At 56.6% G+C, this 27,340-nt stretch overlaps 1 protein-coding gene across 1 annotated transcript; it reads left to right on the top strand.

The window, feature by feature from the left end:
- The first annotated feature begins 1,772 nt into the window (after positions 1-1,772).
- RIMS3 (regulating synaptic membrane exocytosis 3) lies at positions 1,773-18,830 on the top strand. Its single transcript, XM_058856654.1, has 7 exons — positions 1,773-1,993; positions 12,875-13,143; positions 16,473-16,614; positions 16,711-16,823; positions 17,853-17,954; positions 18,039-18,178; positions 18,600-18,830. The coding sequence occupies exons 2-7, from the start codon at positions 12,924-12,926 to the stop codon at positions 18,810-18,812; spliced, it is 930 nt and encodes a 309-aa protein (XP_058712637.1). The 5' UTR covers positions 1,773-1,993; positions 12,875-12,923; the 3' UTR covers positions 18,813-18,830.
- The last annotated feature ends 8,510 nt before the right edge of the window (positions 18,831-27,340 follow it).

Genomic DNA, 27,340 nt, shown 5'->3' with positions numbered 1-27,340 from the left:
AGGGGAGAGGATTTCCCAAGAATGCACCTCCTGCCCAGTTCAACCCCCTGGCTGTCCCAGTATCCAGCTGGTGAGCACTGGTGACCTGATTGCTCCTGCCAGGAGATTTTCCAGTGTCTCCACACAGCTCCTGCTCCTGCCAGAACTGGGACACGCCTCTGGCAGGGAGAAGGGAAGGAGCTGACCCAGCTCCAGCAGCTCATCCTGCTGGGCACTTCCAGAGGGGCCAGGGCTCATCTCACAGCCAGGACAGGGACTGGCACCTTCCTAGAGCAGGGTTATTCCAGGGAATCCCCACTGGGATTCCCAATCCTGCCATAAGCCAGCCCCTTTCCATAACCCTTCTCCAGATGCAGCTTCTCCTTCCCTGAATGCAGTTCCAGGACCTCCAGTGCAGCCTCAGAGCCTCCAGGACAGCCCCAGGAGCACCCTGGGAAGCTCCAGGATCCTTCTGGGAAGCCTCAGTCCTCTGGAAACCTCCAGGACACTGTTGGGAACCCCCAGTATCCTCCTGGGAAGCCCCAGGACAGCTTCAGTATCCTTCTGAGAAATATCAGTCCTCTGGAAAACTCCAGGACCCTCCTGGGAAGCCGCAGCACCTCCCTGGGCAGCTCCAGGACCCTCCTGGGAAGCCTCAATCCTCTGGAAAGCTCCAGAACCCTCGTGGGAAGCCCCAGAATCTCCTGGGAAGCCTCAGGGCAGCTCCAGGACTTCCCAGAGCAGCTCCAGAGCCCCAGCATTCCCACCCTTTCCCTGTGTCTCCATCCCCATTCCCTCCCCCTCTCTCCGGCACCAGCAGGATCCACTCCATGGGCAGTTTTCCACCCTATCCCAGGGAATGGCAGCTCGTGGCAGATCCCAGGGTCACCCTCACGGGGACAGCTCTCCCATGCTTCCCCACATCCAGCAGGATCATCCCTATCCACACCCTGCAGCCGAGCCCTGGGAATCCTCTTAAGGGAGTTTTACCAGGATAATCACGTTAAGCCACCCCCGTGGTGCCAGCACAAACCCAGGAGGGAAAGGAGAAGGTGCCCAGGAGCCGGTAAAGCCGAGCTCCTTAAGGAATTAAGAGACATTGGAGATGGGAGAGCTCTGATAGGATCTCAGGACAAGGCCAAGGCTTTGTCCATCCAGGGAAACAATTCCCAGGAAATTGGTGCACCACAGCCCCAGCCTGGAATCTGCAGCACCAAATCCTTCCCAGTGTGAGGTTGGTGATCCCAGAAAAACCAAAGGAGGCAAAAGAGCTTCCAGCGGATCTGAGAAATCCATTGCCGTGAAACTTCCTATCGTCAGAAAGCAGCTGGAAAAAAAATCCTTCAGAGAATCTTTTAGGGATGTTGTCTTCATTATCTCTTCCCCCCCAACAATGCGTTCCCAGGAGTGGCACTTCCTCCATAAAGCCAGAAATTTCATGGAATAGCCTTCCCTGCTGGGAGAATTCCAGCTGGTTTTCCAAACTCTTCCTCACCAAGGCCCCTCTGGACAACCTCCCTCCTCCTGAGTTTGTTTATATGCTTTGAATCCCATTAGGAAACCATCTCCCTCCTTCAGCGCTGGTTTATCCAAGTTTCCATATTTAGTTCTTTCAGCTATTCCTGTTCCTGAACCAGCTTTCCTGCCGGGACCTGCTGCATCCCAGTTTTTCCCTCCAGCAGCTGCCACGGGGAGAATTATCCCACATCCTCCCTGCACTGATGGATGCTCACTGACCTACCCCGATCCCAAATCGCTCCCCAGGCCCTAATCCCGGGATTGGGAGCGCCGGGTGGTTCCCTGCGGTCCGAGGTGCCGTCCCATGGGATGGGGAGATGGGAATCGCGGGATTTTAGGGAGGGACAGAGTTAAAGGCGGGGAAGGAGGCTTTCCTCCTGGCACGTGGCTCCATGTCAGCCAGCAGAGGCAACGCAGGGAAAGAGCAGGAGGAATTCACCGGGAGCAGGGAGACGCTGCTTAGAGGGAAACCGGTGTTTGGATCCTGGCAGCCAAGGTGAGTCCAAGGGCAGCGCTGGAATCGCTGCCTCTCTGCCCAAACTTCCTCCTTCGCCAGGTTCCAGAGCCCCGGGGGTGTCCCCATGGTGTCCCTGTCCCCGCTCCAGCGGGATCGGATCTGGGAGGTTTGTGCATTCCCAAAGCCCAGGCTGAGCGGGATCCAGCTCAGCCCAGAGGCTCCCGAGGCCCCGGGGGTCTGCCTGGGGACTCTTGGGGTGCAGGTGACAGCAGTGGGGTTGGCAGCTGCTCTTAGGGTCCATCTGTGACAGAAGGGGCAGGTGGCAGCTCCAGAGACCAAGTGGTGACTGGAGGGTCCAGCTGGAGGATCTGGAGCTTCAGCTGGGGGGTTTGGGATCCGCCTGGGGGCTTTGGGGTTTGTTTGATGGGTGTAGGGTCCAGTTGTTGGGTGTAAGGTCCAACTGGAGGCTCTTGGGGTCCGATTGATGGCTGCAAAGTCCAATTGATGGGTGTAGGGTTCAACCTGAGGCTTTTGGGGTCCAGCTGATGGGCACAGGGTTCAACCTGAACACTTTTGGGGTTGGGTTAAGGGATGTAGAGTCCAGTTGATGGGTATAGGGTGCAGCTGGAGGCTCTTGGGGTTCAACTGATGCCTGTAGGGTCTGATTGAAGGGTGAAGGTTAACCCTAACCTGGTGCCTCTTGGGGTTCAATTGCTGCGTGTAGGATCCATCTGGTACCCCCTGGGGTTGTAGGGTCCATCTGGTGGCTCCCAGGCTCCGGTTAATGGATCCAGACTCCAGCTGAAAGCTGTAAGGTCCAGCTGGGGACTTTTGGGGTCCAGCTGCTGGGTGTAGGATCCACTTGAAGGCTTTAGGGTCCAACTGGAGGCTCCTGGGGACCGGCCGCTGCTCCGCTCATCCCTCAGGACCCACCTGATGGCTGCACGGTGCTGCCGCTGCCTTTTGGGGTTCGGCCGCACCTCCCTTCGCGCAGCTCCCGGGCCGGTCCCTCGGGGGGTGCCGGTCCCGCTCCGCTCCGCCCGGGCCGGGCCGGGGCTCCCCCGCCCGACGCTCCCAGCAGCCCGCCGGGGCCGGGGGAGGAGCGGGCACGGGCGGCGGCGGCGGCGGCAGCGGTGAGTGCCCGCGGGGTGCGGCGCTCCGGGCTCCCGGGACAGCGGCGACAGCCCCGGGCCCCGCGGCCACCGTGCCGAGCGGGGCCGCACCTGCCCCGGAGCATCCCCGGCCGGCGGCGGGGGAGCGGCGAAGGTGAATTTGGGGATGTCCGGCGCGGTTGCGGTACCGGGGAGCAGCGGGATGCGCCCTCTGGGAGCTCCGGGAGGAGGGATGGAGGGAGAGGAGGGGGTCTCGATCCGCCTGGGGACAACGCCGGGGGTCCCCCGTGCTCCACGGCTGCCGGTACCCCTAAATCATCCCCTAGGCTCTGAGCTGGGATGCGAATCCCCCAAAATCATCGCAGCGCCGAAAACGGGTGAGCTGCGGCCGCGCTCCGCCCGTTCCCGAGGGCTCCCCAGGCCGGTTCCCCGGAGCCTTTCCCGGTGTGGGGCGGGCAGCGCTTCCCGGCCGGAGACTCGGCACCGGGAGCGCCTTCCCGTGCCATCCATCATGCCGCTGAAAGCCCGTTGACGTCAACCCCGTCCCGTGCACGCCGGTCCCAGCGCCGGGAAAACCGGGATAGGAACCGGGAAAAGCGGGGAGGGTGCCGGGGAAGGTCTGCCCCGGGGCATCGCACCGGACTCAGCTCGTCCTGGGCTTCCCGGCGTCTCCAACCTGGGATCTGTGCGTGGATTTGCCTCTGTCTCTATCCAGAGGCTCCTCTGCCCTCCGTGGGGTTTGGGGCAGGTGCTGGGCTCGGTTCTGGGGGGGAAATTGTTAAGGGAGGGGTGGGAAGGATGAGACGGTGCCCTGGGATGGGCAGAGCTGCTGTGCTGCTCCCTCGTGCCACAGCCAAGGGGCAACAAGTGGGGACAGCCCGAGGGCAGCGTGGGCATCACCCTGGCACCCCAACGAGCACAGGCCTGCCTGGCCACCGTGTCCCCTGTGTGCCCCGAAATGGTCCCCAGGGCCACCGCGTGGGAGCTGGCATTGGTCTGCAGGGTGCTCCCCACGGGAAGTGGTGGCTGTGAGGGGCTCTGGGGTGGTCAGTGCCCACTCCCAGGGGTCTGGGACCCACAGGAAAGGCGTTTCCGAGGCTGAACCCCATCCCTGGGTGCCCAGGGAACATCCAGGGCTGCGCTGCTTGTTTCAGTTGTGAGATGGGAGTGGGAGGCTGCAGATCCTCCGGGAGCATGGGATGGGCTTTGCTGCCAGGCACGGGAGCCTGGGGTTGTTCTTCCACCATAGGATGAGGGAACACTTGCCCAAACCAGCCCTGGCTGCATCCCTTGGCCGTTCCCAAGCCATCCCTGTTTTTGTCCCCTGGCCATTCCCAAGCCATCCCTGTTTTTGTCCCCTGGCCATTCCCAAGCCATCCCTGTTTTTGTCCCCTGGCCATTCCCAAGCCATCCCTGTTTTTGTCCCCTGGCCATTCCCAAGCCATCCCTGTTTTTGTCCCCTGGCTGTTCCCAAACCATCCCTGATGCCCTGGCTGCTCCCAAACCATTACTGGTTTCATCCCCAGCATGCTCCCAAACCGTCCCTGTTTTTGTCCCCTGGCCATTCCCAAACCATCCCTGGTTTTATCCTCTGGCTGCTTCCAAACCATCCCTGCTTTTATCCAGCCCCAGTTCTCCATGTGCCCATTTCTTCCTGCACCAACACCTCTCCAAGGCCACTCCTGCTGTGCTCACACCTCTCTCCCTCTGTTCCATCTCTGACATCCCTTTGTGAGGCCAGACTCCTCTGCCACCTCCCACATTCCCAGTGCTCCAGCCTTTGGCTTTGTCCCCATTCCAGCCTTTGTGGGACAGGGACAGAGGGTGACATTGCGGCATCTTGGGTTGCTTGGCCCCAAACCCGGGGATGAATCCCCTCTATTCCACGTCCCCTGAGCTGTTTGCCATCCCTGGAGCTCAGGTCTCCGTGGGCTCCCGCTGCAGCACAGCCTTTTGGGAAGCCTCATGTGGGTACAAAATACAGTTTTAAGGTGATGAAAATCCCTAATTTTCTTTCTGATTAAAACCGGAGCTGTGTGGCAGCAGCTCTCGGTGTCCCTGTCAAACACTTCAAATGTTTTGCCACCGCAGCTCCACGAGCAGGGAGAGCCTCGGTTATGAATTACTGGGAAGGGATTGATAGCCCCGCTCCTCCCGCTCCCTGCCAAGATCAGGAGCTCCTTCCCTGCCCTGGGATGCTCTACTGGGAGCCTCTCCAGGCTCCTCATCCTTTCCACAGACAAAAAGATTTCTGGAGATGGAAATTTCCCCCTGGAAATTGGGAATTGTGCAGATTTTAGTTGTTGGCTGGTGAAGCAACACCAGAGTGTTTGGCCTCATCTTCTCACAAGTGCTCTGGGGGAGCAGTGCCTTGCTGGGATCATCCTGTGTCCCTCCATCCCATCCTCCTGCTCTTCTAGGGATTCAGGAGCCACTGCCACCCCAGGAGAGCCGCCCCAGCTCCCTGTGCCACAGCAAGGGGTGTTTGCCGCAAGCTCTGCCCCCTCCTGGCATCACTCCGGCTCCCAGAACTCTTCCCAAGTTTTCTGCTGATCCCTGAAGAAGCTCGGGAATAATTGTGCAGCCTTAGCAGTTAAAAAAGAAACTTTTTCTGCAAACAAAGCTGCTCAGCCCCGACTCCTGCTGGGCTCGGGAGCCAGCTGGGACCTGCGGGATGGATGCGGCTGGGCACGGAATGTCAGATCCAGCTGGCACATCCCACTGCTGGATGTGGATTTGGGGATGTGGGTGGGTTCAGTGACCCATCCTACAGCTGGTCCCCGGAGACCCCAGGAGCACTGGGCAGGTGCTGGCAGCCAAGGGTGGAATCTGGGCAGCACTTTGGAACCTGAGGGATTTCAGGATCCTGAGCCCCTGGAAGGCACAGGGATATTTGCCAGTGTGGAATGGGGAGGATGAGGAGGATCTGCTGGGTGCTGGTGGAAGGAAAACAGACATTCCCTGTTGGTAGAATCAGCAGAAAGCCAGAGCTGAGAGCAGCCCTTCCCCTGGAGGAAGCAGCTCCATGAAATATTGATGGGATTCACACACAGCAGCCGAGCCGTGCGAGCTGCATTGCAGAGCTCAGAGCCGAGCAGCCAGAAAGGCAGCGGGAAAAGCTCCTCTGCACATTCCCTGTGTGCCGGGGAGATCAGCCCCAGCCTCGGCAGGCCCTGCCAGCCCTCAGTGCCACCAGGACAAGGGTTGGGATCTGAGTGGGGCCATCCCATTCCAAAACCATCCCGGGGCTGCTTTCTTGCCTTCCCATGGAGCTTCCCCAGTTTTTGGGGCCACATGGCGGCTGCATCCCACTGCCCATGGTGGCTGCAGCATCCCACTGCCCATGGTGGCTGCAGCATCCCACTGCCCACGGTGGCTCCAGCATCCCACTGCCCATGGTGCCTGCAGCATCCCACTGCCCACGGTGGCTCCAGCATCCCACTGCCCATGGTGGCTCCAGCATCCCACTGCCCATGGTGGCTGCAGCATCCCACTGCCCACGGTGGCTGCAGCATCCCACTGCCCACGGTGGCTCCAGCATCCCACTGCCCATGGTGGCTCCAGCATCCCACTGCCCATGGTGCCTGCAGCATCCCACTGCCCATGGTGGCTCCAGCATCCCACTGCCCATGGTGCCTGCAGCATCCCACTGCCCATGGTGGCTGCAGCATCCCACTGCCCATGGTGGCTGCAGCATCCCACTGCCCATGGTGGCTCCAGCATCCCACTGCCCATGGTGCCTGCAGCATCCCACTGCCCATGGTGGCTCCAGCATCCCACTGCCCATGGTGCCTGCAGCATCCCACTGCCCATGGTGGCTGCAGCATCCCACTGCCCATGGTGGCTGCAGCATCCCACTGCCCATGGTGGCTGCCAGCTCCTGGATGTCCCCAGCGAGGTCCTGCTCCATCCCCAGCTGCCCGTGGTGGGCACAGCCAGCACCGAGGTGCCACCAGAACAGATTATCCACGCTCTGTCCTGGGTTACCTCCAGGATGAGTTGGACTATTGGGAATGCCCAGTGCTTGCTGCCGTGTCCCTGTGGCTCTGGTGGCCAGCTGGGCTTGGTGGGCACTGGCTGTCACCCGGCCTGGCCCTGCCCAGTGGCTTTTGCTCCTCAGATTCCTTGATGTTGCCAAGGAAACGCTGGGATTCAGCACAGATCTGATTTAACCGGGCCCAGACGTCACGCAGGGACATAGGGGACAGGGACAGCATGGTCAGGGTGTGGACTCTGGTGTCCTGCAGCCCCTTCCCCACCAGGAAGGGCTGAGACATGGCTGACCTGGAATTCCACACCTGTCCCACCTTCCCGGTGGACGATGGGCACAAAGTGGGTGCAGGAGGATGCTGTGTCCCACTGGTTCCCCATCCCAGTGCTCCAGGATGGATCCTTCTGGAGTTGTGGCATCTGGAGATGGACACATCCTTTGGGAATGGGGATGGAAAAGGAATTGCCATGACCAAGGTGTGTTTGGACATAGTGGGACTCAGGAAGATTCCCATGGGACATTTCTCCTGTGCCACTGCTGCCTGGAGACCCCGTGCTGGGCTGTGGCTCCCAGTCTGAATCCCAGTCTGGATCCCAGTGGTGTTCCCAGTCTGGATCCCAGTCTGGATCCCAGTGGTGTTCCCAGTCTGGATCCCAGTCTGGATCCCAGTGGTGCTCCCAGTCTGGATCCCAGTGGTGCTCCCAGTCTGGATCCCAGTCTGGATCCCAGTGGTGTTCCCAGTCTGGATCCCAGTCTGGATGCCAGTGGTGTTCCCAGTCTGGATGCCAGTGGTGTTCCCAGTCTGGATGCCAGTGGTGTTCCCAGTCTGGATGCCAGTGGTGCTCCCAGTCTGGATCCCAGTGGTGTTCCCAGTCCATGCAGGAGCAGATGGAAGCATGGAGAGCACCTGGAGCAGCCCCAGCTGCTTCCAGGCTGGAGGAATTCCATCCCACAAGAGCCATTCCCAGGTCTCTGGAAGCCCTTGGGGACATCCCTGGTCACTGTCACCACCATCCATCAGAGCCTGAGCTCTCCACCCACACCACGGCCACCAACACTTCCCATCTTGATGGAAAACCAGTCCAGGTTCCCATCCCTGCACCTGCCCTTTGGAAAACCATCCTGACCAGAGCCATCCTGTGGGATTTGCTCCAGGGCCTTCCTCATCTTCTTCCTCCCAGTCAGAGCCTGACTAAACCTTGCTCATCCAACATCCAGGCCTTTTTCCAGAGACAGCAGCTGCTCCTGTGGGATCCCTGAGCACAGCCCCACCCAAACTTCCCAACTTCTCCAAGAAATGGAGCACATTTGGACCCATCCTTTAATTTTAAGCAGGTGCAGCAGCAATAATACTGCACCTGCAGCAAATTCCAGCCAAGACAGAACTTTGCTAACCTGCCTGAGCCAGGAGAAGCTGAATTCCAGGACCTGGTGTTCCTCCCAAAGTCCCAGCTCACATGCACCCAATTATACCCCTTGTTGGGCAATTAAAATTATACAAGTAGCTGCTTATCAAAGCTGAAGCAATTAATTAGAATGAAATGCTTTTAGGGGAAATAAGCCTTGCCTTATTCCCAAATTCTTGGAGGAGCACGTGTGTGGGAGCTGGGATGCTGCAGCTTGTCCTGGTGTGTTGTTGTCCAGGACTGGCAGGGCCTTGGGGTGGCAGCTCTGGCAACCTTTTTATTCCCCAAAAAAGCTGATTTTAGGACCTACCTGCTCCAGACATCCACAGTTTTCAGTGCTCTCCCTCCAGGCTTGAGGCAGCCCCAGCCCAGGGGCTGGAAGAGCCTCCTGCCCCACTGCCAGGGCTTTCCAGCCCTGTTTTTCCCTGGAAACACCGACCTTGATGGTTTTGAGGGGGCAAACAGCTCCCAAAATCCCCCTGCCTCCTTCCCTGGCAAGGCAGCATTCCCAGCCACCCCCATCACACTCATTTAGCGCCTTCCTCCTCCTCCTTTCTCACCTGTGTGGGGGCACCTGCTGGGCTGCTCCTTCCTTCTCCGGAGCTTTTCCCCAAGCATCCATTTTTTCCTATCAATATTTTGGCCCTCATTCCTGTTTCTGTGGTGGATTTGGGGCCAGCGCTGCCTCCTAAGCCCAGGCTGCTCCTTCCCACACCTGCAGCCCCTGGCACTGTCCTGTCACCGGGGTCCGTCCCCTCCTGGGCTCACCTGTCACCCCTGTCCTGCCTGGAGCCCCTCTTTTCCCAGCCCTGCCATCCCCATGGCACCTACATCTGTGTGCAGGGATCCAGGGGGGTCATCAGCTCCCTGAATCCCGGCCCAGGTATGCTCCCAGCACATCCCAGCCCGCTGGACCACTGTGCCCCTGCTTGGGGCTGGGAGGAGAACTGGGTCAGCCGTGTAACCATGGAGATGCTGAGGGAGATGCTGAAGCAGCGCCAGCGCAGCCCCGGCTCTCCAGAACCCTGGAAAGATTCACGCACCCTGGCACCCTCCGGATCCGGCCGGGATGGGGCTGGGAAGCTGAGCCGAGCCACCTCCTCCCCGGCGCAGGGCCGGTAAGACACCTCCATCTCCTCTTTTTTTTTTTTTTAATATTTTTTTTGGGGGGTGCCAGGAGCGGGGAGGGGCAGAGCTCGGCCCCCGCGCCGCCGCGATCCAAACGCAACAGGGATCCCGTTTTTCCTGCCGCTTGTGCTCATCCATCGGCGCCAGGCGCTGAGGGATGCTCCAGCCATGACACGGCTCCCGGCGGTGTCCGGGGGCTCCGTGCGTTCCTCGGGATCCGGGTTTGGCTCGCTCGGGACCTTGCCGGGGCTGCCGGTGGTCGTTGTTTCCCGCAGGGACGGAGCGTGGTCGCGGTAAGCGCTGCGGGGGCTGCGGCGCTGCCCTGGCAGCTCGGGAATGCGTTCCCATGGCACGGCAGGAGCGGGCTTGGATGCGGCGTCACGGTGGTTTGGGATACAGGGAATAAATACATGGAGGGGAAGGGGGAAATGTGTGTTTGAAGGGAAAAGCGATGCGGTTCCCTGAGTCCCGCCGCGCTGCCGGGGAGGGGGAGACGGGGCTGGGGGGCAGCAGCGGGGCTGGGGGTGCAGCAGTGGCCTGAGGGGGCTGTGGTGGCTCGGGGGTGCTGTGGTGGCTCGGGGGTGCTGTGGCGGCCTCGGGGGTGCTGTGGTGGCATCAGGAGTTCAGCGACCACACCAAAGATGCTGTGGTGGTGCTGAGGATGCCATGGCCATGCCGAGGATGCTGTGGTGACACCAAGGATGTTGTGGCCATGCTGAAGGCACCGTGGTGGCACCAAGGATGCTGTGGTGATGCTGAGGGTACTGTGGGGATAACTGAGGATGCTGTGGCCATGTTGAGGGCACTGTGGTGGTGCTGAGGATGCTGTGGCCATGCTGAGGATGCTATGGTGGCACCAAGGACCCTGTGGTGGTGCTGAGGGCACTGTGGCCATGCTCAGGATGCTGTGGTGATGCTCAGGATGCTGTGGCCATGCCAAGGATGCTGTGGTGGCCCCAAGGACCCTGTGGTGGTGCTGAGAGCACTCAGGATGCTGTGGCCATGTTGAGGGCACTGTGGTGATACTGAGGATGCTGTGGCCATGCCAAGGATGCTGTGGCCATGCTCAGGATGCTGTAGTGTCACCAAGGATGCTGTAGTGTCACCAAGGATGCTGTGGTGGCACCAAGGACCCTGTGGTGGTGCTGAGGATGCTGTGGCCATGCCAAAGATGCTGTGGCCATGCCAAGGCTGGCTCAGCTGTGGCAGCCACAGGCTCCAGCACTCAAACCCAGTCTCCAGCTCCGCTCATCTCATCACCATGCACCCCCCAACCCTTCTACCCAGCACCCACTCCGGACAGAAACAGATTGTGCAGAGAGATACGGGGTAAAATCATGGGCAGGGGAAAGCAAATCCTCCCTTTGGGCTGAGGAGCGCGCTCGGCTTCCTTTGCGGCGGATTATCCCTGTGTGTGTTGCATTGGAAATGATCCCATTAGTGCTGTGCTCTCCTGATCTAATTTGCTCCCAGCAGAGCCTGGTGCTCTCCGGGTGGCTGGAGTGGGGAGCAGCAACAGGAGCCTTTTGTGTTCTCCTGGCCCTACAGGGCTGGGTTATTCCAGGGATTTCTCACCTGGAGCATGGAGGGGCCTGGGCTGGGCCTGGCTGAGCCCTTGTGCAGAGGGATTTGTGTTTGTTCAGGCACAGCCGAAAACACGTGTGCCTGTAGGGAAACTGAGGCACGGGGTGCAGCAGGGCGCTGTGGTTGGGATCCATTCCCTGTGTCAGGTGCATCCTAAGGGAAAACTCAGAGATTGCAGCAGTTTTAGGGCCTGGGAGCTGCAGGAGACATTAGAAAGTGTCATCCCAAAGGTCCCCAAGGCAGCGGATCAGCCCCGACCCCTCCTTGAGGAGGTGCTGTACATCAGCACATGGCTGTGATGGGATGCACCTGATGCCACTGGCTCCATCCCTCTGCAGCTGGGACCTCTCCCACACCAATGGCTTTTCCCAAAGGGTTCCATCCCTCTGGAGTGGGGCTCATCCCACAGCAACAGCTTTATCCAAAGGGCTCCATCCCTTTGGAGCTGGGATTCATCCCACACCGACAGCTTTATCCCAGAGGAACCATTCTTCTGGGGTGGGGCTCATCCCACACTGACAGCTTTATCCAAGGAACCCATCCCTCCAGAGCTGGGGGTCAGTGCTGAGCCCCCTGGGCACGAGGAGTGGGGGGAAGGCCATGGGTCAGTGCCTGGGCAGAGCCAGGAGGGAAAACCCCAGCCAGGAGGGAGCTCATTAATGATATTAATGACTAATCACCCACTCACCCCTGGAACTATTCAATCCACGAGTTCAGTGGTGCTGGAGCTGATCCCACAGCTCCTGTCAGGTCTCATCCATGATTCCCACCAGGTCTCATCCCAGCTGTGCCTCTGTGGAGCATCAGAGCCCCCTCCTGCCCCACTCCCCATCCCACGGCTTCCCTGCGCTCGTGTCCATCCCTCTCTCCTGAAAGGGAAACATTTTTCCAGGCGTTGCCTCCATCCATTATCACAAAGTGGCTTCACTTGGCCTGCAGTTAATAATTCACCTTTCCCTGGAAGATGGATGCTCCATTCTGCTGGAGTTTAAATATTCATGGGCAAGGGAAGGCGGCAGGGCTGTGTGGGAGGTCTGGCATCCACCTCCAGTGCTCCTGGCCCCCTGGCACTCCAGGGATCCCTGGAATCACCTGGAGCAGGCTGTCCTGGACACGGTTTGGAGAAGGGGATGTGCAGGGAAAACTCGGCTGGATGTGAATTTGGATGTCCTAAGGTGTGGATGGCCCCTCCCTCGTCCCTGGCTGGGCAGGTTGGTGACACTCAGAGCCTTCTGCCCATCCAGGTCTCTCCTGGATGCTGGAAGTGTCCAGGTCCCTCAGAGAGTTGAGGCAGAGCTGGATGTTCCCCCCAGGGGTCCTGATCCCTTCCCGCTGCTCCCATGGGTGGGGAAAAATCTTGGAATATACTGAGATGAAAGGGATCCACAAGGATCCTCCAGTCCAACCCTTGGCCCTGCACAGACACCCCAAAATCCCACCCTTCACATCCCTGGGAGCGCTGTCCAAACACTCCTGGAGCTCTGGCAGCCTCAGGAATGTTCCCATTCCCTGGGGAGCCTGGGCAGTGCCCATCCCTCTGTGGGGAAAAACCTTTTCCTGATTTCCAGCCCTCAGTAGGCCGTGCCACCTGAATTTCCTGCATTTGCAAACAGTGATGGCACCACCCATCCCTGTGGGGACGCTCCAGGGATGCCACAAGCGCTGTCACCCCTCAGCGTCCTCCACTTGTCCCCAACAGCTGATCCCGGGCAGCAGAGCCGGTGGCGGTGCCGGCGGACGTGCTGACCATGTTCAACGGGGATGCCAGCTCCTCATCCGCCAGGAATGTGGTGCGCAGCTCCAGCATCAGCGGCGAGATGTACAACCTGGAGAAGAGCGCGCGCGGCAGCGCCGACTCCGTCACCGTCACCGCCAGCAAGAAGCGACGCTCCAGCCTGGGCGCCAAGATGGTGGCGATCGTGGGGCTGTCCCAGTGGAGCAAGAGCACCCTGCAGCTCAACCAGACTGGTGAGAGGCCACCCTCAGCCCCCTCCTGGGGTTTTAGGTGGCCGCCACTCGTGCTTTCGTTGGCCACGTGTGATGGAGGCACTGGAAAATGGCGCTTGAAAAGTGGCGCCTGAAAATGGCACCCAAAAAATGGCACCTGAAAATGGCACCTGAAAATGGCACCTAAAAATGGCACCCAAAAATGGCACCCAAAAAACTACACCCAAAAATGGCACCTGAAAATGACACCTAAAAGACTACACCTAAAAATGGCACCCAAAAATGACACCTAAAAATGGCACCTAAAAATGGCACCCAAAAAACTACACCCAAAAATGGCGCCTGAAAATGGCACCTAAAAACTTACACCCGAAAATGGCACCTAAAAATGGCACCCAAAAAATGGCACCTAAAAATGGCACTTAAAAATGACATCCAAAAATGGCACCTAAAAATGGCGCCTGGAAAGTGGCGCCTGAAAATGGCACCCAAAAAACTACAGCCAGAAATGGCACCTGAAAATGGCACCTGAAAATGGCACCTAAAAATGGCACCCAAAAAACTGCACCCAAAATACTACACCCAAAAATGGCGCCTAAAAATGGCACCTAAAAATGACACCTGAAAATGGCACCTAAAAATGGCACCCAAAAAACTACACCCAAAAATGGTACCCAAAAAATGGCACCTGAAAATGACACCTAAAAATGGCACCTAAAAATGGCACCCAAAAAACTACACCCAAAAATGGCGCCTGAAAATGGCACCTAAAAAATTACACCCGAAAATGGCACTTAAAAATGGCACCCAAAAAATGGCACCTAAAAATGGCACCTGAAAACGGCACCCAAAAAACTACACCCAAAAATGGTGCCTGAAAATGGCACCTGAAAATGGCACCCCAAAAATGACACCTAAAAATGGCACCTGAAAAACTACACCCAAAAATGACACCTAAAAATGGTGCCTAAAAATGACACCTAAAAAACTACACCTAAAAAGAAAAAGACACACTTAAGAAATTAAACCCCCCCAAAAAATACACCTAAAAAATGACACCTGAAAACGACACCTAAAAAATTATACACAAAAAATACACCTAAAAAATGACACCTGAAAACGACACCTAAAAAATTATACACAGAAATTACACCCAAAAATGACACCTAAAAAAAGTCACACAAACCCTCCTTTTTAACCCCTCCCCACCCGAGTTTTAGGTGCCCACCCCTCATGCTTTGATTGGCCGTGTGTGATGGAGACACATAAAAACGGCGCCTAAAAAAGGACACCTAAAGAATGACATTCCAAAAAAACACACGTAAAAAACGACACCTAAAAAAAGACACACACACACACACACAAAAAATGACACTCAAAAAACCACCTAAAAAATGGCACCTAAAAATACATGTAAAAACAACCCAAAAAATACATGTAAAAAACGATACATAAAAGAGTCACCTAAAGAAATCGCATTTTAAGCCCCCCTGGCGCTTCTCCAAATTCCGGATTTGCAGGTGAGGATGTCGCTGGAGCTCTGCACAATTTCAGTGTCCCCTTCTCCAGTAACTCCCAGTCCTGGCTGCGGGCAGGAGCTTGGGGAAAGGATTTCTCCAATGCTCTGGCAAATATTTAAATGCTCAAAAATAGCTGTTCAAGGGGCAAGGGAAGCACCAAGCTCCTTTTAGTGCAAGCTTTCCCCCTGGTTATCGCTTTTTACCCCGCTCCTTCCTGCCATTCCATGATTTGGGGAAGGAAGAGTTAATCCAGAGCCCTCCGTCCATCCGAGGTGGCTCTGAAGGGGTTAAATCGATCCCAAAAGCGGGAGCGGCAGGAGCGGGCGTGGGGACAGCCCTGAGCCAGCGGGACAGAGCTGGCGATGCCACCACTCACACATGGTCACCCAGCAGGGCTCGGGGACAGTGCCAGGGCTGGCCGCTCATGCCACCCTCCTCCTCCTCCTGCTGCCATCTGCCAGCGCTGGGGACACGTGGCGGGGACGAAAGGGGACATCGGGCAGCTTTGGGGCTGTGCCCACACCTGTGGCATCGCGGGCTCCTGTCCCCTCTGGCATGGGGACATCGGGCAGCTTTGGGGCTGTGCCCACACCTGTGGCATCGCGGGTTCCTGTCCCCTCTGGCACGGGGACATCAGGAGCGCTGGGGCTGTGCCCACCTGTGGCATCGCGGGCTCCTGTCCCCTCTGGCACGGGGACATCAGGAGCGCTGGGGCTGTGGCATCGCGGGCTCCTGTCCCCTCTGGCACGGGGACATCGGGCAGCTTTGGGGCTGTGCCCACCTGTGGCATCACGGGCTCCTGTCCCCTCTGGCATGGGGACATCAGGAGCGTTGGGGCTGTGCCCACACGTGGCATTGCGGGCTCCTGTCCCCTCTGGCACGGGGACATCAGGAGCGCTGGGGCTGTGGCATCGCGGGCTCCTGTCCCCTCTGGCACGGGGACATCGGGCAGCTTTGGGGCTGTGCCCACACCTGTGGCATTGCGGGCTCCTGTCCCCTCTGGCACGGGGACATCAGGAGCGCTGGGGCTGTGGCATCGCGGGTTCCTGTCCCCTCTGGCATGGGGACATCAGGAGCGTTGGGGCTGTGCCCACACCTGTGGCATTGCGGGCTCCTGTCCCCTCTGGCACGGGGACATCAGGAGCGTTGGGGCTGTGCCCACACCAGGGGGTTGCTGTCCCCTCCAGCGTGGGGACAGGGATTTTGGAGCTCCAGGGGAGGGATAAAGGGACATCAGGAGCGTTGGGGCGGTGCCACTGAGGGTCGTTGTCCCTCCTGGCACGGGGACAGGGATTTTGGAAGCCAAGGGGATGGAGAAAGGGGACACCGGGAGCTCTGACATCGTGGGTTGCTGTCCCCTCTGGCACAGGGACAGAGGCACAGGGGACTTTTGGAGGCCAAGGGCTGGAGAAAGGGGACATGAGGCAGCTTTGGGCTTGTGCCCGCACCTGCAGGTTGCTGTCCCCTCCCCACGGGGACAGACGCACAGGGAGGGTGCAGAAAGGGGACATCAGGAGCTGTGCAATTGCGGGTTCCTGTCCCTGTGGCACGGGGATTTTGGATCCCACACTTGTGGGATGATTAGGTGTCAGAGGGGACAATCAGAGGCACGGTGACATTGGGACAGAGCGAGGCGGTGGCAGATGGGGTGGGGACATTCGGAGCCAGCCCGTGGCTCTCCTCTCCGGCCGCACCGGGATGGGCGTGCGGGATCCCCTGGGAATTCAGCCAGGGAACGGTGCGCAGCTCCCGGGAATGAATGATGGAAAACAGGAAGGCAGGAAAGGGCTGAGGGCAGGGAAGCGGAGCTGATCCCGTCTCCAATTGCAGAGGGAGGCCCCAAAAAGCTGCGCAGCACCATCCGCAGGAGCACCGAGACCGGCATCGCGGTGGAGATGAGGACCAGGGTGACCCGGCAGGGCAGCCGGGAATCCACGGACGGCAGCACCAACAGCAACAGCTCCGACGGCACGTAAGGAACGGGGCAGAGATTGGGAACGGCGCCGGGATCCCTCCCGGCGTGTCCCCCGCGATGGGCAGAGGGATGCTCCATGAAAATCCCTTGCAGGTTCATCTTCCCCACCACCCGGCTGGGAGCAGAGAGCCAGTTCAGCGATTTCCTCGACGGGCTGGGGCCGGGGCAGCTCGTGGGGCGGCAGACCCTGGCAACCCCCCCGATGGGTGAGCAGCGCCCGGGGGGCTCCCGGAGGGAGGGAAGGGGGGGAAGAGGCCGCGTGTTTCTTCCCAGGGCTCCATCCCAGCACATCCCGGTCCGGGAACGCTTGGGAATGCTCTGCCTTGTACAGGGCAGCGTGCAGGGCTCAGGGCAGGGCATCCCTGAGAAGCAGCAGCTCTGCCTTTTCCCGAGGCTTCCTTTTCCCGAGGCTTCCTTTTCCCGGGGCTTCCTTTTCCCGGGGCTTCCTTTTCGAGCGTCCTGGAACCAAAACTCCACCTTTTGTCCCGCTTTTCCCTTTAAAATCCCAAATGGGGATCAAAAGCTGCGCTCTGAATTCCCAGCTGGGGACACACCCCGAGGTGGCCGCCGGATCCTGCTGGGAATGGGAAAAGCTGCCCAGAGTCCCCTGATCTGTCCCTGGGGCACTGGGAGCTGCTCCTGAATAAATCCCAGCAGGAGAGAAGGGAAGTTCAGGGAAAGGAAAGGGGAAAAGGGGAAAAGGGGAAAGGGGGAAAGGGGAAAGGGGAAAAGGGGGTGGTTGAACCCCAGGTTCTCTCCTGACCCTGTTGGGAGCAGCTCAGTCTGGCTGAGGATGAGGTTCCTTTTTCCTCCCATTCCCTTTCCCCGCCTCTGAGGAAAAGGTGGCTTTCCAAGGGGAAAACCCCACTGAACTCAGAACAAATCCAGCTCAGCACTATTTTTGTTTTCCAAAAATTCCTGGCCCCTGATGTCTCCTGTCTCCTAGCCTCTCCTTTTCCTGGGGAATCACCCAGCCAAGGCCCAGCCTGGGTAAATCCCAGCCTTATTCCATCAGGAGGGATAAAATCCCAGTGAGAGGGATGGAGCTGATGGGGAGGAGGGGCTGTCCTTCCCATCCACCAAGCCCCTAATTCCCAACAAATCAGGCATCCAGTGGGACTCTGGGTGTGAGGACGGGCGTGCCCAGCTCCCACGGGTGATGGGGACACGGGGCTGTGGCTGTCCCCAGGTGGAGGTGACCATCAGGTCACCTGAAGGTGTGTCCCCCCTTGCAGGTGATGTCCACGTCAGCATGGCTGACCGCAACGGGCAGCTGGAGGTGGACGTGATCCAGGCCAGGGGACTCATCCCAAAGATGGGCTCCAAGTGCATCCCTGGTAGGTGGCTGTGGATGGAGGGGGGTGGGTGCTGTGCTGGGATCATCCCAGGATTCTGCTCCATGTCCCTGTTTCTCATGGCAGCCACCTATGTGAAGGTTTACCTGCTGGAAAACGGCGTCTGCCTGGCCAAGAAGAAGACCAAGGTGGTGAAGAAAACCTGTGACCCCTCGTACCAGCAGCCCCTGCTCTTTGAGGAGAGTCCCCAGGGCAAAGTCCTGCAGGTGGGCAAGGACACCTTCCCCTGTCCCTGGGGGCACTGAGCCCCATCCAGGTTTCCTTGGACTGCCAGGGGTGGGACAGCCACAGCTTCTCTGGGCTGGGATGCCCTCCTTGGAGCTGGGATGTTCTCCTTAAGGTCTGGTGCCCTTCTTGGGGTCTGGGATGCCCTGCTTAGGGTTGGGATGCTCTCCTCGAGGTTGGGATGCTTTCCTTGAGTTTGGGATTGGGATGCCCTCTTTGGGACCTGGAATACCCTGTGCCAGAATCTCCCCACCCTCACAGGGTGAGAGGAGCAAATCCAGGGATCTCCAGAACCCTTCCTGCATCCCTCAGATCTTCCCAATCCCGACCACAGCAGGGTTTTTCCATCTGGGCATGATTTCCCCAGAATTCCCAGCTCCATCACCCCTTCCCTGCCCACAGGTGATCGTCTGGGGCGATTACGGGCGCATGGACCACAAGTGCTTCATGGGGATGGCCCAGATCATCCTGGAGGAGCTGGATCTCTCCAGTGCTGTCTCGGGCTGGTACAAACTCTTCCCAACCTCCTCCCTGGCCGACTCCAGCATCGGACCCCTGACCCGCCGCCTCTCCCAGTCCTCCCTGGAGAGCTCCACCAGCCCCTCCTGCCCATAGAGGCTGGGATTGGGAAGGAGACATCCAAGGAGACCTTGCAGAACTGGTCGTGGAGAGCTGTAAATATCCTTTTTATTTTCTCCTTTTCAGTTTTTCATTTTCAATCTCCTTCCCTCCCCAAAAAAATCCGCCCTGGACGCCCTCCCCAGGAAGGGAGAGGGAGCGAGGGCAGGGGGGAAGGAGAGGCGAAAATTCCCTCCGAGGGCTGCGACTGCCAGCAAATCCCAGACTGTTCCCAGACCTCGTCCTGGAAGCTCCCAGGTTCTCTCCCAACCCTGCTGGGAGCAGCTCAGTCTGGCTGAGGACGAGGTTCCTTTTTCCTCCCATTCCCTTTCCCTGCCTCTGAGGAAAAGGTGGCTTTCCAAGGGGAAAACCCCACCGAACTCAGAACAAATCCAACTCAGCACTATTTTTGTTTTCCAAGGAATGTAGCATCTTCTCTTATGTAGCTTTGCCACGTGCTAACAACACAATCACTGCAATATCCAAGAGAACTCTGGATGGACCGGGAACATCTGCCAGTTTCATCCCGTTTGGTCGCTTTCCCAGCACTTTTGGTGGCCATTTCCCCGCCTTTTTTTTCCCAGTTTTTTTGGTTTTCCCGGGAGCATGTAGCCTGTGACCATTGCCAAAGCAAGAGGGGACAGGGAAAGGGGCGCTTGCCTCCCCTCAGTGTCCGCTGGGCTTCTCCTCGTGTCTCACTGCTGACCGTGCTCATGTCCAGCCAAAACCAGACCCGAAGGACAGACTCTGGGAATGCCTGACGGGAGGCGGGAGAAGGCGACCCAACGGAGCGGGAATGCCGGGATCCTGTCGGATCGGCTGCCTCCCAACCCCCTCCTTCCCAGCTGGAGGGCTGGGATATTCTCCTTGAGGTCTGGAATGCTCCTTGGAGCTGAGATGTCCTCCTTGAGGTCTGGAATGCTCTCCTCAAATCTTGGATGTCCTCCTTGAGGTCTGGCTGTCCCTCCTCGGGGTCTGGAAAGCCCTGCTCAGGGTTGGGACACTCTCCTCAAGGTCTGGAATGCTCTCCTCGAGGTCTGGAATGATCTCCTTGTGGTTGGGAGTCCCTCCTCAGGAGTTGGGATACCCTTCTTGGGGTCTGGAATATCCTCCTTGGAGTAGGATGCTGTCCTTAAAGGCTGTGATTCCCTCCTCAGGAGTTGGGATAGCCTCCCTGAGGGCTGGGATGACCTTCCCAAGATCTTGGATCCCCTTCTGGAGATGTTCTCCTTGGAGCTGGGATCTCCTCCTCCTCTTCCAGACTGGGCCGTCCGCCTCGAGATGTGGGATTCCCTTCCTGGGCTCTGGGATTCCCTTCCCGGGCTCTGGGATTCCCTTCCTGGGCTCTGGGATTCCCTTCCCGGGCTCTGGGATTCCCTTCCCAGGCTCCACCACACTCCCCTCGAGATCTGGGGCATCCTCCTTGGGGTTGGGACGCTTCTGGAGAGCTGGGATGCCCTCCTGGATACTTGAATTCCAAGCAGGAGCAGAATCCAGCCCTGGTTCTTTCCAGGGGAACATCTCAAAAGCAGCTCTGGAATTCAGGGGACAGACAAAGGAGTGGAAGTTCCTTAGTGGGATGAGTGTTTTTGGGGTTTTTTGTTTGTTTTGTTTGTTTTTCCAAGCAGCATTTTGGTTCCCTCTGAGGGATCCAGTTCTTGTAGCAAACCCGGGAATTACGGAAGCTTTTTTTGAAGGTGCCTATTGAAATTTGCTGAAATTACTCAGGGGAGACACCACTAGAAACTCTTGGTTTCTTCATCAAATATTCCTAAATCCAATGACTGTCCTGAAGGATCAGTTCCCAAGAGAGAAGGAACAAAATCCCAACACACCAAAAGATGAGGAGACTGGAAGAGGACAAGAGGTTCATGGGGAATTTCATGGGGCTGGCTCTGACCTTCAGTCTTCACCACAAAGCACCCCACAGCACGGCTGGGGTTTTTATTGGATTATTTTTTGGCAAAACCCAGAATTCCATGATGCACAGAGCACAACAAACCCACATGGGCTTCTCCTGGTGGCACCGGGAATGAAGAACCAGCTCAGCCACAGTGGAACAAACCCAAACCTGAAGGAAAAGTCTTGGGATGAAGCTGTTCCACAAACTCAACCCCAAACCTGGTGGTCCATAAAACCAAACCTGGGAGTCCTCAACCCCAAATCTGGGGTCCACAAACCCAAACCTGAGGGTTCACAAATCCAGACCTTGGGATTCACAACCCCAAATCTGGGGTTCCACTAACCCAAATCTGAGAGTCAACAAACTCAGCTTGGGAGTCTACAAATCCAAATCTAAGGAATCATAAACCCAAACCTGAGGGTTCACAAATTCAAGCCTTGAGGTCCACAAATCCCCAAAATCTGGGGTTGTATAACCCCAAATCTGGGGGCCCAAAACCCCAAACTTGGTTTTCCTTAACCCCAAATCTGGGGTTCTACTGACCCAAATCTGGAGGCCCACAACCTCAAACTTGGGGGTTCATAAATCCAGATTTGGGGCATCATCAATCCAAACCTGCAGGTTCAGAAATCCAAACCTGGGGTTCCACCAACCCAAACCTGGGGTTCCATAACCCCAAAATTCCACAACCCTGAATCTTGGGGTCCGCAAATCCCCAAACTTGGGAGTCTACAAACCAGATCTGCAGGTCTACAAACTCAAACTTTGGGATCTACAAACCATCACTTGGGGTTCCACAACCCCAAAACCGTGGCCAGCAGGACTCGTCTGTGCCGTGGCCGATTCACCCGACACTGCCACAACTTCAGCACCGTTGTGACCGGGACTCGGAGCTGCTGCCGTGACTTTGCCAACTCCAAGACAATTCCAAGAAGGGAATTGGCCGGATCCTGCTGAACTGGGATGGGGAAAAATTCATCCTTTTTACCCCTGTGAAGGATGAAAGATGAAATCCTCCTCTGCTGGTTGGAGGGCGGGCTGTGATTCCTGGATGGAGATTTATGGGAATGTGGGATGGCCTGAACCTCCGGTGGTTTGGGGCCCTTGGGTGCTGAGACAGGAACAAAGAACAAAGAACAAAGAACTCGATGTTCTCTCAAGCACAGAGCAATTCCACGAGGCCGATGGAATCACGGCAAACAGAATTCCATGAGGCTCAACCTGGCTGAGCCTGTGCTTTTGACTCTCCATGGGGGAAAGTGTCCCAAAAGGAAAAGCTTTCCGCTCCTCCAAGCTGCCTCTCTTCCCTCTGGCTTCACCGACTCGATGCTGATGGAAACCCTCCAAATGTGCCGTGGTGGGATGGTCCCAGATGGAGCAGGAGTGTGGGCAGAGCAGGGAGCTGAGCAGGGACGTTCTGCTCCTGGCGTGGGCACAGCTTCCCACCCCCTCCGCATTCCCGCGTTCCTCCAGCAGCGCTTCCCTGCTCCGTCCCTGCCAGGAACATCCCACCAGGAGCATCCCACGGCTGTGCCGTGACAGGGAGCAGGGGCGGGGGATGAGCAGCACAGCGCGGCCACCAGGGCCAACACGAGCATCCCTGGGTTCCTGCTGGAAAAATCCTGGTGAAATTCCATTAGGGAATGAGGAAAACTCAAATATTTTGGCTCATGAGTTGGGGGTGACAAGGACAAAGTGCAGCCCTCCATGGGAGGGGTTCTGGAGAAGTGGAAAAACCATGGATTGCACCAAAACCCAGGAAAACATTCCCTCCTTCCCTTCCAGTCCCCCAGGAGCTGCCACACATTTCCCAGCAGGAATGACCCACCTTAAACTGGTGTGGGGAACCCAAACTCGGGGAAGAGCCAGGATTGTGCCACACTGGGCTTGCAACATCAGCTCCTCATTTCTCAACCCCCAGGACCTCGTGTCAGACGTTTTGCTTCCTCAAACAACCAGAAACACACAGCCAAGACACTCAGAAATCCCCAACAGCCCCATGCCAGCTCCTGAGGAAATGAACTCCATCCCAGGATAAATTCCTGCACTCCAAGGTTTTTTTTTTGTTGTTTTTCTGGGGGAATATTTCCTCGCAAAGGGCATCTTTTGATGTGCAATGTGATTTGCAAAATTCCCTGGAAGGTATTTTGAGTTTTATGATTTCCTCTATTTTCTATCAAAAAAAGAAATCCAAACCACTGGATTTGCCGGGGATTTTTTCCTGGAAAGAGGAATTCAGATGGAATTAAATCAGTTTTTCAGCCCATTTGACACCCAGCCCCCAGCAGAGAGGAGCAGCTCCCACCTGACACTGACAGAGCTGAAATCCAAACCCCCAGCTGTAATCACAAGGATGGATTTGACAAAAAAAGCCTTGGAATGATACTGAAACATCCCCTAAAAACTGACAAAATTCACACAAAGCACAGAAAACACTCCAAGATTCCAGGCCTGAGTTATCCCTGCTTTTCCACCAGCCTGGAATGGGCCAGATTTGCCAAAGTCCAGTGAAAATTTCCAAGAAATTGGGATCAGTCAGAATCCAGCTCCTGTTTCACCATCATCAGGGTGTGCTGAAAACCTGGGAGAGGAGGTTTGGATGGAATTTTCCCGAAATCCAGTGGAATACAGCACCAATTCCCTGAACCTACTGCCACAGAGCACTGGAGAGAGGGGGGAAAAATTCCCTCCACCTTTCCCAGCTCTGCCAACCTTTCCTCCAGGAGCTGGCAGTTCCTGGTTCCAATCAGACCAGGAATTCCTCAGGAATGGGATCAGGATTTCCTTGGCTTCCAGGGAATCTCTTCTGTTCACTGCCTGACACCACAACTTGGGAAATCCAGCCTGGATTCCACAATTCCCCCCTGGACTCACAAACCCCAGCAGGGCAGGAATGATTTTTCCTCATACAAAATAATCCCTAAAAAAACTGCACCAGGAATGTTTTTTCCAGGTGGAAATTTTTTCTTCCAGTTGACTCAGATGTTTCTTTCTGGATGGATGGGAAATGCCTGGATGTGGGAACCTCTGGAAGGTGTGGGATTGGTTTGGAAAAGAACAGGATTGTACAGACCAAGGAACAGTGGCCAAGCTGAATCCAACCTAAATGTGTTTTTCCTCATGGATGGGAAGAGCTCTCCCTGCTTTCCCTTGGGATTTCACAGCTACAGATGGATCTGGAGAATTCCCTGCAGGAACAGCAGGGTTTGCATCCCACTGTGGTGAGGGCAGCACAGCCTTTTCCAATATTTTTGTAGCAAACCTGTTCCAACTGGAAGTCTTCCCTCTGCTCCACAGGATCCCAGGCTGGCTTGGGTGGGAAAGACCTTAAAATCCATCGAATTCCAGCCCCCCAGAGGCTGCTCCCAGCCCCATCCTGGGACACTTCCAGGGACAGGGCAGGATTTCTTTTTCATGGAGAAACCCCTCCCAATCCTTGGCTGGTTGGTTAAAGGTGTGAAAATCACTTTTAGGAGTTCAAAAGCTGCAGGGATTACTTTTTTTGGGAAAAAAAAAAAAAAAAAAGCATCCCAAATAACAGGGTTGGAATTTTGGGGGTCAGTCTGTGACCGGGTGGGACAATCCTGCTCACCTGAGGAAGATTTTGGGTTTAAAAAGACTCAGAAAAGTGTCCAAGTGTTGGTATGGGTGTCTGAGGAACCTCCGTGTTGTGGGAGCCCTGAGCATCCCTCAGGAACACCGGGATGGACTCCAGAAATCCAGGAGAATCCAGGAGAATCCAGGAGAATCCAGGAGAATCCAGGAGATCCCGGTGCTCCCCCAAGGGCCTGGAGCTGCAGTGCCTGGCTGGAGCTCCGCTTGTTGCTATACCTCATCCTTTCCTTTTCCCTGGATCCTTCCCCTTTCCCACTTTTTCCATTCCTTTAGGACCCAGAGCTTGTGCACTCAGCCACATCCAGGTTTTTGGTTTTTTTTTTTAATTTCTTTCCCTGTGGAATGAAAAGCAATCCATGATTGGGGTAGGCAGCTCCCAACCCTGCTCCCTTTGGGATTTGAGCCCAAGGCAAGGGAATCCCAGGGTTGGAGGGATGATCCAGCGGGATCCCAGGGCTGGAGAGATGATCCAGAGGGATCCCTGTGCCCCTTTTCCAACTTCCCTGTCCTGCAGTGCCTCCAGGGCTGCTCTGAGCCCCCCAAAACCCTCCCAGGGGTGGGAGAGGGGCTCGATTCCAAAATCCAGCACTGCTGCCGCCCTTGGAAGGGCACAAAACCTTTTCCAGAGCCCTTGGAGGGGCACAAAACCTTTTCCAGAGCTCTTGGAAGGGCACAAATCCCTCTCCAGAGCCCTGGGAAGGGCACAAATCCCTCTCCAAAGCCCTTGGAAGGGCACAAATCCCTCTCCAAAGCCCTTGGAAGGGCACAAATCCCTCTCCAGAGCCCTGGGAAGGGCACAAATCCCTCTCCAGAGCCCTTGGAAGGGCACAAATCCCTCTCCAAAGCCCTTGGAAGGGCACAAATCCCTCTCCAAAGCCCTTGGAAGGGCACAAATCCCTCTCCAGAGCCCTGGGAAGGGCACAAATTCCTCTCCAGAGCCCTGGGAAGGGCACAAATCCCTCTCCAGAGCCCTGGGAAGGGCACAAATCCCTCTCCAGAGCCCTGGGAAGGGCACAAATCCCTTTCCTGAGCCCTTGGAAGGGCACAAATCCCTCTCCAGAGCCCTTGGAAGGGCACAAATCCCTCTCCAGAGCCCTGGGAAGGGCACAAATCCCTCTCCAGAGCCCTTGGAAGGGCACAAATCCCTCTCCAAAGCCCTTGGAAGGGCACAAATCCCTCTCCAGAGCCCTGGGAAGGGCACAAATCCCTCTCCAGAGCCCTGGGAAGGGCACAAATCCCTCTCCAAAGCCCTTGGAAGGGCACAAATCCCTCTCCAGAGCCCTGGGAAGGGCACAAATCCCTGTCCAAAGACCTTGGAGGGGCACAAATCCCTCTCCAAAGCCCTTGGAAGGGCACAAATCCCTCTCCAGAGCCCTGGGAAGGGCACAAATCCCTCTCCAGAGCCCTTGGAGGGGCACAAATCCCTCTCCAAGCCTCTTGGAAGGGCACAAATCCCTTTCCTGAGCCCTTGGAAGGGCACAAATCCCTCTCCAGAGCCCTGGGAAGGGCACAAATCCCTCTCCAGAGCCCCTGGAAGGGCACAAATCCCTCTCCAGAGCCCTTGGAAGGGCACAAATCCCTCTCCAGAGCCCTTGGAAGGGCACAAATCCCTCTCCAAGCCTCTTGGAAGGGCACAAATCCCTCTCCAGAGCTCCTGGATAGCCAAGGAGCCTCTGGAGCAGGCAGGGGGTGACCTTCCCTTGGGAGGACACTGGAATGCTGATCCCATTCCCTACAGGATCCCAGCTCCCTCTGGCTGAAAAGGGAATTTTTTCCTGCCACAGGGAATATCATGAAGGAATTCCTGATCCCGAGGGCCTCTGGAAGCCTGGGGGAGCCCCTGAATGTTCAGAGCACTTTGAAGTTGGTGGCCTTGTTTTCTTAAAGGGCTTTGATCTTTTCATGAAAGGAGAGAATCTTCCCCATCCCATCATCTTCCTCCTCCCCAGCTCAGAATTCATCCCAGGAAAGAGCACCTGGAATGTTCAGGATGATCCAGGACTCTGGAATCTGTCATTAATCCCTCAAGTTTACACCTAAAAGCAGCTCTGGAGAAAGCAAAGTTGAGAATTTCTCCTGGAATTTGGGTTGGGAGAAGCACCAGGGAAATACAAATAAGGGGGAAACTCCCAATGGATTTTTAGGAATAGGCAAAGTGAAGTTTGGGAATGTTTATCCCACCCAAAAATCCTGGATTTCCATTCCAAATGGAGGGATTCTATCCATAATAAGGAATCCTTCAACCCAGCTACCCCCTAAAAAGTTTGAGGGGGAATAAAAGGGAATTGTGGGATTCCAGGCTGGTTTGGGTCCATTAAAAATAAAATAAAAGGGTGCAAATGATGAGGGATTAAAGGCAAAGAGATGCTCCCAGAGCTCTGCCAGAAATTCCAAACCCTTGGAAGCTGAAAGGAGGGACAGGGGTGAAAGTGCAAAACCCCACAAGGACCCCAAAATCCCTCCCATTTTCCAGCCTCAAATCCCCCAAAATTTGCATGGAAAAGAGTCACCAGGAGAGGTGGGGAAGTGTCAGAGCTTAATTAACCACCAGTTAATTGGCACTACATGAGAAAAAAGGGGGGAAAGGAGAGCCAGGGGAAGACTTTCCTTGGATATTTTAGGACTTCTGGGAGCTGGGATGGGAATAGTTGACTCCATCCCCCCAATCTGTGCTAAACTTGGATTAATGACAGATTCCTGCCATTCCTCAACTCCACCCTCCCCCAAAATCACCGGGAAGGGAGGAACTGGAGCATCCTTGGAGCCCCAGTCCCACATCCAAGAGAAGGGGATGGGTTTGGGATGGCTACAGAAAAGTGGGAATATTTCAAAAAACTAACAAATGGAATTTTCTACCTGTGTCCTGTCCCGTTTTCTATGTGTGTGGTCCTTTCTTAAATGTCAAACTCTTGTATTTTTGTGGTTTCTATCTGCGGGACCGATGGCTCTGAGGGCGCACGTTGTTTTGTAAAATATTCCTGACATTTTCCTTCCCAAAAAAATAAAA

This window comes from Poecile atricapillus, chromosome 24 (assembly GCF_030490865.1).
Source record: "Poecile atricapillus isolate bPoeAtr1 chromosome 24, bPoeAtr1.hap1, whole genome shotgun sequence".
NCBI classification, from domain to species: Eukaryota; Metazoa; Chordata; class Aves; order Passeriformes; family Paridae; genus Poecile; species Poecile atricapillus.
Note: the sequence above shows the minus strand (reverse complement) of the source record. Positions and strands in the feature narration are given on the sequence as shown.

Coding starts and splice junctions, on each gene's coding strand:
- RIMS3 (XM_058856654.1), top strand. CDS start 12,924: ATGTTCAACGGGGATGCCAGCTCCTCATCCGCCAGGAATGTGGTGCGC. Junction 16,615..16,710: donor AGCAACAGCTCCGACGGCAC/GTAAGGAACGGG, acceptor AATCCCTTGCAG/GTTCATCTTCCCCACCACCC. Junction 16,824..17,852: donor CCTGGCAACCCCCCCGATGG/GTGAGCAGCGCC, acceptor CCCCCCTTGCAG/GTGATGTCCACGTCAGCATG.